The 12,138-nt window shown below is 35.9% G+C and overlaps 1 protein-coding gene across 1 annotated transcript in view; it reads left to right on the forward strand.

Moving 5' to 3' along the window:
- The window catches only part of eIF5B (eukaryotic translation initiation factor 5B), a 66,830-nt gene that overhangs the window by 52,661 nt on the left and 2,031 nt on the right, over nt 1-12,138 (forward strand). The window contains exon 15 of the mRNA XM_077441739.1: nt 3,716-3,877. Coding sequence (XP_077297865.1) covers nt 3,716-3,877 — 162 coding nt within the window. The remainder of the gene's footprint in view (nt 1-3,715; nt 3,878-12,138) is intronic.

Raw genomic sequence — 12,138 nt, forward strand, 5'->3', positions numbered from 1 at the left:
TTCTTGTTGATCGATGGATCAATGCGAGAGAAAGAGAAAGCTATATTTTCGTAAGCTATTGTTTTCGTCGCTTTTGGCGCGTGTTTATTGAGTTATGCAGTCGCCTGTTGGCCTTACCTATGTGCGTTTGCATGTCGACGGTTGTCGTTATTTTTTAATTCAAAAATAGTCAAAAACATGCTATATGACTAAAACTTTTGTATGTTGATGTATAAAATGATTAATAAGATATATAATGAACCCATTTGTATTGAGAAAAGCTGTATTTTGATTAAAAAATACTGGGATCTTACTCGACCCCGGTTCGGGACACTCGTTCGATCTCGACGCTCCGTCCTTCAAAGGTTAATAACGAGTGCAAAATAGACAGCTAAGTGGACACGTGTCTTAAGAAAACCAGTGCCTTTTCCTTACTTCAGTTCCGTAATATAAATAAATCCGGTGCTGTCCTTTCTATCGACATGCAATTTCTCAAGACTCGTTTTCTCAACTTTTCGTCTGTTTGAACAGGAGTTCGTATATTGTATACAAAATGTTTTTTTGTATGTAATATTTTTAACATACGAGACATATTGTGATCATTCACAGATTTTTAAGCTTTAACATATTTAAAAACGGTTAAAATCAATTGTTACCGTATTTTTTTAATAATAATCTTCATCGGCTTCATAGTTTTGAAACGTAGTGTTTTCTAAAAATAACAGCTAGTCCTTTGCTTTAAAATCATGTGTGCTCATAGGAATACATTTTATATGAATATCATCATCATTATTATCATTTACTATCTATTATCATTTACCGCCATTCACCATCCACTGCTGGATGAGGCCCTCTTCAACAAGCTTCCTAGTTTCGTCTTCATCACGCATTTTTCTAGTTTTGTCCACCCATCTTCCTCGCGGTCTTCCTTTTAGCCTTTTCTATTGTCTCGGGTACCATTCCAGCACTTCTTTTGCCCACCTTTCGTCCATTCTTCTAGCTACGTGACCCGCCCATTGCCATTTCAATCTCTTCACTCTATCCTATATATCCACCACTATTCGATACTTATTTGAGTGCTTTGGATTTTGTGTAGCATCTTGGTATTCAATACCCAAGTTTTACTTCCGTTACACTCATTGATCGAAGATCTTTTTATTCAGGCAAAGTGGCATTTTAATTTAAAAAAAAAATGGCGCTCATTCGTCTAAATGCTCTCCATCCTAATTTCATACGTCTTATTTACTGCCAGACATCTATTATTTTTCATAAATATAAATAATTACTAAATATGTGAACACTCCTCTAAATTGATATAGGTCATATAATGCTTTATTTTCCTACATATCTTTTGGGTATATGATATTGTTTTTATTATTTTTTTTTAGACGTATGCTAGTTTCATTCTGCTCGTTTTGCGTCCTATCTCGTCCTCTTCTCTTATGATGTTTTTCTTTTTTTTATATACTTTTATGACACTCTTTTGATGTGATGGCGAGCAGAGTGCAGCGTACGCTCCCGCGTCATAAATTCGTGAGGAAAACGAAAAAACATTCCCACTTAAAAATAGGAAAATATGGACGGATCCCACGATGTCCTCTTCCTGCTCTTTCTCCCCGCTTCAATATTTCTTTTGATCGTTTATTTAGCCCTCCTACCCGAAAGTTTTTATTGCTATATAGTAGGCGTTTCAAATTTTGCCAATAATTATGCAAACATAATCGGTTTTGAACTATTTTAAGATATTCTTATTTTTAGCACCCAAAAGTATTTTAGTCGCTGCTTTTATTCCGGCTCCCTATAAAGTATATTCTACTTCTATTTTTAACATATTCCGATAACGTCCTTCCAAACTTTTCACTCTCCAAAAGTTTCATACATACGCGTCTCAGAACTCCTACAAATGCCTCATCATAACTACAGTTATTGAGATTTGAATGTCTATATAAGATCCTATTATAAATAAAATAAACAGTTTCTGGATTACACTCTTTGTAAAAAAGAAAAGGATAGCCTCCTACTGAAATTGAAAGTGGTTTCTTCGTGTCTTCAACAGATCAGCTGGTCTTAACAGAAATTTAGAAATTTGAACCCGATTTGAATACGATTTCAGATACTTAATCATAACTGTACATACCAAGTTTAAGGGTTGGTAAGGATTAAATTTTACATATGCACATACATATTTTATTTTTAATTTATACCAGGAAAGCCTAACGGGTAACCCCAATTCGCCTCCCCGGTCAGAAACATTGTACATTCGATACAGGTATTATTAGTATTTTACAAAGTAAATACATATCAACTAACACCTACAGAGACATCTATGGTAAAATTTGTAAATTTGCAGCATTATATACAATTCAGCGAAATTTGAGATTGCTGAAAACTCAAGATTTGTGATAAAATGGGAAAGGTTGCCAATTTTTTGGAACCGTTTCAATGAAAATCATATAAATTTGCAAACTCTGGTAGGAAACGATCAACCTGGAGCCACAAATCCATGATCTTCCAGACAAAAACTAGTGGGATTTTAACCCGTGACCACTTTGTTCAAAGCATATGCTAACCACTAGTCTGATGGCTATACACAGTACCGTGCAGAGAAATCGCATCACTTTCAATTGTTCGATGTTTTCGATTTTTTTTAATTTCATGAAGCTATACACGAGTTTTTTTGGTTTTATTATTTGATTTCAACTATTTCACATGTTTTACGATTAAAAAAGATTATTTATATTTTTAAATTAAGGCGAGAATACGAATTTTAAAAAAACATGCACAATAAGGCATTTTTCTTATATGTATTTCAAATGTCTCTAGCTAAAATAATATTACAGTATATATTTTTCTATGAATTAAAATACATAGGCAATGTATTTTAATTCATAGAATCCATAGAATTCATAGAAAAATATATACTATAATATTATTTTAGCTAGAGACATTTGAAATACATATAAGAAAAATGCCCTATTGTGCATGTTTTTTAAAATTCGTATCTTTAAAAATATAAATAATCTTTTTTAATCGTAAAACATGTTAAATAGTTGAAATCAAATAATAAAACCAAAAAAACTCGTGTATAGCTTCATGTAATTAAAAAAAATCGAACAATTGAAAGTGATGCGATTTCTCTGCACGGTACTGTATACATAGATTTGAATTCCGAAATTTCACAAAACTGCTTCACAGATACTGGATAGCAATAAACGCTCTATCGGTACCAAACTTCGTTAGTCCTTCTAGGTAGCATTTGAATATAATATTAGCTAGAAGCAGTTATTATCCAATTTCCGAGACCTCAAAAGCATTTTCTAACCCAACCATTCGAACTTAACCTCACTGACTTCTTCGACTAGTCTCGCCAAGTAAACTTGATGCAATCATGCGAGCTTACCACTCATCTCCAATTAGTTTCGTAGATTGGGTACATTAATTCGGTAAATGAATATTGATAGGTCCTCGAAGAGAGTCGGCTTCGACACTCACAGAGAGGGTCTCCGGATGTGGTGTCTCCGACATCCGCTCCTTTAGGAAGTATTTATGGACATTTTTGAGTCTTGAATTGAGATAAATTCGTGGCATCCGGTCTCGTCCTTGCCGCAGATTAGATCTCGTCCCCGACTGACTCACGCGGTGTAACGAGGAAACCGCCACGAAATATCTCATCCGGCCTATTCGATACCGATAATTCACAGAAAATCTTCAACAACCATCTTTTCTATTTTTTCAGTTTGTGGACATCGGAATTGTTACTTCCATAGAGAGCAGCCACAAGAACGTGGAGACCGCGCGCAAGGGTATGGAAGTCTGCATCAAGATTGATCCATTACCTGGCGAATCACCCAAGATGTTCGGCAGACACTTTGACGAAACGGACTTCCTAGTCAGCAAGGTTTGTAAAATCTTCTCTACTATTATATTAAACGAGTAATCATTGAATATGAAACTGAACTTTAAAAAAAATCTTAATGATTCTGATGAAATTGCGGTGGCAGTAATACGAAATATTAAAATATAATAAGTAAAGAGCGGACCCAGAGCGCGCTGTTCATTGTTCACATGTTGTAAATGCATTGTTAAAGGTTTGCCCAAACCAAAATACAAAGCATTTACAATAATGGAACAATAGACGGCGCGCTTCCGGTCCTACCTCTACTCATAAATTACTTGGGCTCAACTTCGGCGCAAGTACCGTTAATGACCGCTTTCCATTTCTGCTTCCATTTCAAGAATATCCTATTTCCATTTTTTTTACTTAAATTAAAGCTTACTGATATATCTTTAAACCTCTATTCAAAAATTCTTTGAAAATTACAATACCGAACAGAATTTTAAAAAATGTAAAAAAGATTGAGTACGGCATTTTTTATATCCACGACTGTAGTTACAAAGTCTCTTTCGAAATTATATATTAGATTAATGGAAATTTATATTTTTTAGACGATAAAAGAAATTGTCAATGTCATGTTATGGACAGTTTTATTCTTGAAGACCTTACATTGAATTATATTGTAATAATATTATATATGTAGTTAAATTAGAAATTATTTATTAAAAGTAAAGAAATTATTTTACGTCCTTACAATTTTCCGACACATTGCACGAATGCGACAGCATGTTTGGTTCTCGTAAGTCTCACGTACATTGGATCGACTATAGTACCCAGAAGTATTTGTAAGTAAGAGAGTCTGTGGTTTGATATGTCAAATGCCTTATCTGATATGACTGATTGTTAGTATGCAAACAAATCTCTATTTGAATTGTGTACACAGTACCCAGAAGTATTAGTGAGGAAGAGGGTTTGTGATTCGATATGACAAATGCCTTAGGGCGAAAACACACAGCGATGAACGTGGCACATGGTTTTTTTTTAGATAGTTTTAAACGTGCGAAAAAATGTGGCATGCCTTGCACCAATTCATAGCACGCACCGTCCTAAAATCACCCCCTGGAGTGTTTTCGGTAAAATTGTATCCTTGTATTTATTCTTACTTGACAGTTATCAATAACGGTGTATCTCATATTTGAAGAGATGTAGGATGTACCCCCCACAGCGGGGAGCCAAGCACACGACGTGCCGTTCTTCCCTGTGTGATTTCGCCCTTACTGTTGCATGACTGGTAATTTGCTAGTATGCGGACGAATCTCTTCGTGAATAGCCACCTTAAAGTACACATTACCCAGAAGCATTTGTGAGGAAGATAGGGTTTGTGATTCGATACGACATTTGAAGGGTCGAGTCTCCTCAAGTGCACACACGTGTTCTTCTTATCCTTGTTTGGGCTCGGTTCTGCATAAGTGTCATCGCCCGCATAATGGCCATATCGGCTCGATTCGACATGTGGTCGCATTTGCATGTCCGTTGCACACAAGCTGCTGCGCTTTTGACCTTTTGCCTGTTTTTATTCCCTCTCGCTTGTTTGCGCGCTCTGCCTCCATTATTCACATTCGCATTTATCTCCTTTCTGTGCGTCAATACAATAAATCCTTCGCGAATGCCTCGATTTAGTGCTCCCTCTCGCTCTCTCTCTCTCTCTCGTTCTGCTCTTTTTATTTCTTCTATCCTGCCAAGATGTGTACAGGATGTTCCAGGCTTTATGGTTGGATTTATCTTCTTTCATTGTATCTTAAAAGTAGTACTATCGTGTTTAAAACCCGCAATATATACTACATATTTGCAGAAACATAAACTGGACCATTGCCCTACTAAAATTTATTTGATTCTACTCTATAAACCCACAGCTTGGAACTGCCCTATTGCTACATATTGAAATACACCTCAATTTGAGACCAACTAGTTTAATTTAATTTTGACTATCGTAGAATAGTGATCCACAAGATCCTTTTCCTATTTCATCATCAACTACCACAACATTTTCTGGTTACTCAAGCTTCTTGCGTTGAAAGACCGGAACAAGAATCACATCCTCTTCATCAAATGATTCTCAAACTTCTAAAAGATGATTTGCTTGTCAAATCATCAAAATATCTTCATTGAGTACTGCTTTACTTCAGCTTCCTATTTTTCTAATAATTGAATCTATCAATCGTCATTTGAAACCTTCCATACCTCGATACGCTTTCTTCATTATTTTGGGCAATTCTCACCCTGCCTTCTCCCCACACATTATCCTTACTTCGTTCGGTCCTTTCACTCACGACCTACCTTGCATCAATTACACTTTCTTGGGTACAAATTACAATTTGAGCACTTTTCATCTATCTTTCACTGTCAGTTCAATTACCTACTCATTTATTTCTCCTTTTTTGCCAAATACCATTATACTTATTTAAGTATATTCATTCAAATTCTTAATCCTTCATTCATCTGCATTTCTATCGTAAATCATACCCAACCTCATTACAACTAGTCGAGTTCAACGATCATTGAATAACAGGATTGGAAGCTACCAGCTTTGAAATAATATGCAAAATAATAGTCGAGGCAAAGTGCACCATCATCATCATCACCCTAGCGTGCATGGAAGTCCATGCACCCGATTCGAGGCGTGCTCGCTCGTGCTCCTGAATACATTTGTCCGCTTTTGGCTCCTCTGACCCACTAATGATATGCAAACAGAGCCCGAGAGCCCTTTTCGAAACTCGTCTTCTACGTCTTGTCTTATTATTTTCAACTGACATCGTCTTTGTGTTGGGTCGCGTGTGCTCGCTCCCCTTCTTTCGCCTCCTGTCTTCTCCTCCTTTTGTGGCCCGCACAAAGGGGTCCGATTGTGCGTAATGCATTTATTTACCGAATAATGGCTCTCGAAGTTTGTTTATTTGCAAACGATGACAAGTCGTCGGCCAGATGTGCCTCGGCTCTTTTTGTCCGCGGCGAGACAAAAAGACAACTGCGTCGCGATCTAATTGCGATTCAATCCAAAACATTATTGTCCTTTGTGTTATTTTGTTCCATTCCGAGCTGCGGCTTTCAGAGTTTCGCCACAATGCCTACTTATTTTGAAAGAACTGAATTTTTCAACTAAATGAAATGTAGCACGTGGTCATATATTTCAAGAAATTTCTGACCATATTCTTCTGGAACACAGTATAATGACTAATGAGTGTTATCTCTGCTGATTTATTAAACCAAAACAAAATTCCACGTTTTGAATTAAAAAAAAAAAGTATCCCAGAACATTTAATATGAACTGAAATAAAATTTCTTCCAGATTCTTTAAACTACATAGTATTATTTGTAATTAATTGAGGTCGTAATTCAACGAAAGAGTAACACTTCGTAGAATAAGTAGTAAGTACTGAGCGTACTTCTATATTCTTAATATCTTAATCATTTCTTCTTATTATTCTAAAAATATACAAACATGTTGGGATTTAGTGTTAAAATCCCCCCTAATATAACAATATTATAGAGGTTGTCTACAAAGTTTCTTATAAAAAGTCTTATACATATGTATACGTACATATATAGTAATGGAAAAATCTAATTTAGTGGAAAAGCTTAACTCATTTTCTGTTCTAAGATAGTAGTACTTTATATATTAGATTTGGTTCACCTGCATTAGCTCATATGTACATACATATATAAAAAAAAAATGTCGATTCAAATAACTTCTATTTACGTCGCTATGTTAAACAGATGAAAAATAATTTGCTCCATTGTAAATAATATAGCCTGTAATTATTTTTTGTTCTCCGGGAAGAAAAATCAAGTAGATAATCATTCGATTATTTACTTGATTTCTCACGTCGAACGACAACCATGACAGGCTTTAATAGTTTGGTTATACATATATACGGTACTTGTTCCTGAAAATAGAATATATGTTTGTCAGAAAAAAACAGGACCTTAATATATACTTGAGGTACACCTGAAGCGGTTGAAATATGTTCACTTTTATAAATTTAAAATGTAGTTAAACGAATTATAAACCGAAAACATATTTAGACATCGACTTACGTCTCACCAAAGTTACTCAAAGTACTGGATTAACGATGCGAACTTTGCACTGCGCAAACTTTTCACGTTTTAATTATTAAAAAGCGCCTCCTCAATTCTCTCAGATCTCCAACCGAAACGAATTAGATAATGTCACTGCGCCATTAAGTATCTTCTATAACCTTTCAAAATTGTGAGCGATGGGGATATATTTAAAAACGAAAAAGAAGTGAACGGTCTAAAAATATACCCGTCGAATCCAATGCCCGAGGCTGTGGGGTGCGGCCGACCTCCCCAATCTAAATATAGGTGACCTAGTTGATGGGGAGGGCGAGGTGAACCATCCAGCCTCCCACCCACCCACCTACCTGCAAGCGATGCCAAACAAAAGACACCCCAAAATAACTATAAGGGCGCCACGACGTTCCCACAACTAATCTAATTTTCAGACCGTACCGAAATACTGTAGCGGTTTAGGTTAGCACGGAATCTACCTTTCTTGGGGTTAAAATTAGAGATATTTCAATTCGACATGCTATATTTAGCATTGCATAGTGTTTTAGACGCGTGTTTGTTTATTCGATTATGCATGATTCACGACGAGAATAGGCTGTATATGTATATAAGCACTGACTCTTCGTAGAAAACTACGTAAGTCCCGAGAATGTTTTTCTTCTTAAACATTATCTGGCATTTGAATGTCAAGATAAATTTGCAAAATCTATTTACCAACTATGCTAAAGCACTATGAGAATTTGCTGGCTTTCAGTTGAAAACTGTAGATTTACATTTACAAACATTTTTTAAAATCTTATTTGAAATAAAATACAGTCAAATCAATACATTTGAACGCTTGAAGAACAAATAAATTCTTATTAATTATTTCTTAAGGTGGGCATTCACATAGAGCGTTCTCAGGTCTCGTAGGGTTTTTGAGTGCATTTGTCAATTTAATTTATCATAATTAGATATCTGATGGTTATTAGGGCTATAACAATTCACAATACACATTCCAACAGTGCTGAGTGCAATAGAGCAAAAACAAATTTTCAACACAGTTAACAATGGCTATAAATCCACAAAATCATATTGCCCTAATCGACATTCGCTGTCTCACTATAAACAGTTACCCTACAAGAGGCTTCGTTTTTTTGTGATTTTTTGTCAAACGCAATTTTAGAATCATATTGTCAAAAAAACCAATTCATAAAGCTTATTTATAATAAAAAAAATTACATAGTGGTATTATTTAATATTATTTTTCCCTTGAAAGACAACGAGAAACACAACTAAGATCACTCGAACGATTGAAGCTTGTTCTGAAAGAAGAAAAAAAAAACATTACCATGTAACTATGTATCTACGACAGAAAAATTGATACAGACTTGTCTGCAGACAAATTTCTACGTGAATGGTCAATTTAAGGTTGTGCCAGATTTTAATACGTTTGTATTAAAAAATACTTCTTCCCAATACGTTTGTACAAAAAATAGACCACGCCAAACTAATTTTTTTACATCGAGAAATAAAATCTGAAAAATAATAGTAAAAAAAAAAAGAAAAATGCTGCAAAGGTTCTAAATTTATATGATTGGACTTTTATGGCGATCGTTTATATTTAACGAGTGGACATTGTAAAGTTGTCCCATGTCGTAATAACGGGAAGTGCGATTCGATGAATGGCGTCATTCAGTCGGCTCGTGTGGCCGCCCCAACCCCCTCTCCCTCACTCCTCCTCCCCTCGGGTTGCAAGAAAGCCTTTGTTTGACCGGGAAGCGCCGGGGGGTGAGTGCGGGTGCAGATCTCTTGCGTCCCTCTTTGACCCATTTTCATTCATGGAAATGCGGCACGCGGATTTCCCTCTCGATTTAACCTCGGAGCGGAAATTTTATTCCGTAAGAAAATTGTCGACGGACGGGAAAAACATCGTCTGAGTTACATGACTCGTGTGTTTTCCATTGTGCTGTAATATTATATAAAACCACGTATATGTACGTATATAATGTGGAATTTTCTTGAAAAGTTCATCCATTCGATTCGAACTTTTTACGCTGCGATTAAAGCAGCGAACATTTTTCGTGGAAAACTTTGATTTTTCCGTACTAGAAGGTATAGCATTCGAATCTCTAGTTTTTTATTTTCTTTTATAAGATCTAGTACTGTATTTATCTAATTGAAAATTACATTTATGTAATTCTTTGTACGGAAAATTCAAAGTTTTCCCACTTTAAAAAAGCTCATAGTGTTTATTTATGTTGGTAAACGGACTATTTTGCACACTATAATCATTGTCACGAAAATTGTGAATACGGAATATGTCTCAATTCTCTAATTCTCGTCAGTGTGATAATTCGCGTGTGAATTTTCGTGTGCCAGATATTCCATTATCGAGCTTTTAGATTTCCGTCTGCCAGATTTCCATTCGCGAAATAGTCACCTAACCATTTAAGTTCTATATACAGCTTAGTTTTAATTGTGAAAACTTTTGAAAAATCTTACTTAAATTTCCAAAATGAGACGATTTGAACTCAATTGGCACTTTGTCATCCATAGATTGTTCAATTTGTGTCGTCTTTCAATTGTATTTTAGATCTGCTCGGTCTCTATTGCTTTCGTCTTTTCTTCTACCATTTAAGCCCTTCCATTCAATCTGACTACATCTTATGTATACAGATATACTGTTTTTCATGTACTCTTGATTTGAAACTATTTAAACACTCAAAAATGAGACACTTCTAATACTCAAATTTCCAAGATCCCTTAAAATGCTGCACCACTTTTTCTTAAATAACGATTTTGGTTAAAAGTTACTCTTCTCAATTCATTTAGCAGCTTATTCAATAGTTTCAAATTATTAGCAGATTATTCAATAGTTTCAAATTCTTAGCAGATTATTCAATAGTTTCAACTTCTTAGCAGCTTATTCAATAGTTTTAGTTTTGACTAATCGGTCCTCTAATTATTAGAGTCTAACACATACCTATATATCTGTTTGTAGAGTAGAGAGGACCTTAAACTTTTCAAGTCCTCAAAACCACTTATTGACTTGTAGTTTTTGAAGCATTCTCACCATTGCTTAATCAGACCAAATTTATTCATAAATTTCCATCTTACAACTACCAAAACTAATATTGAAGCTCGAAAGGTTTCGTAACAAAATCAAAGATAGGTAATATTCAAAAGCAAGGCTTTGGCAAGTACCTAGTCTATATTTAGCTTGTTTATCAAACGAGCCCAATGCCGTTCAGGAGTCAGGGCCGCCGTATCCCGGATTCTCTCGCCAGGGCATCATTGATCAGAACCGGTGCCTGGGTGGCTGACCCAGTTTCATTGAGGAATTGTGCAGTTCATAGACCTGGTTGTACTGCACCCGCCCCTGGACCAGGGGGGTGGAAAATCGTTACTCGAACCTGGAGGCTTTCTGGGTCGTCGGCCTCGTGTGAGTGACACACACACACACAAACACCAACAAACTTCATTCATTCTGGATTCGTTCATTGATTTTCGCCTGGGTACATCCAACCCCAAGCTTCCACGGGTCTCTCACCTCGAGTGGCGGTTCGAGATATGCAAAAGGAATCGGAGCTTGGCTTTCACACCTAGATAGAGGGGATAGCACTTCTTTTTGAATTATTTGTCTTCTGCTTAGGGCGTAACAACCCCTTAACCTGTGACCTTTTGGGTACGAGACGTCATACCTGGAGTGGTGCAGTGAACTTTTCCAACGAAATTGAATTATATTCTCAACGTCGTTTTTTTGCTGACGATGTGGATCTATTTTTGGAACTTGTTTATAGTTGCAAAGAAATTTCTTTTACTTTTATTCGCAACCTTTTGGAAATGGCTCTTCAACTCTATGCTTGTTTTGTAACGTTAATTACATTGAACTTTACCGAAAAGTTATAGCGATATCTTATTTGAGTCTTGAAAAGTAGTTTTCGACCAATCAGCTCCTACGCAATTTTACCGATGAGTGATAATTTCATAGTGAGAAAGTTATATTTGACGGAACAACTTTTTCGCGGGAAAGAGAGACTTAGCACCGCCCACGCAACTGTGTGAGAATGATTTGGCTACCACAAATTCCAACACAGTGATTATGAAGATCACACAGTAATTATATACAGGTGTGAATAGTACGGGTGATGATGTACACACACAATGTATAATAATAGCTCATTGTAACCGGGCGACGCCGGGTATATTTGCAAATAAAAATAAATTACAATAAAAAACGAAGATCGCCAACTCCA

Source organism: Arctopsyche grandis, chromosome 11, assembly GCF_051622035.1.
Source record: "Arctopsyche grandis isolate Sample6627 chromosome 11, ASM5162203v2, whole genome shotgun sequence".
Classification (NCBI taxonomy): Eukaryota; Metazoa; Arthropoda; class Insecta; order Trichoptera; family Hydropsychidae; genus Arctopsyche; species Arctopsyche grandis.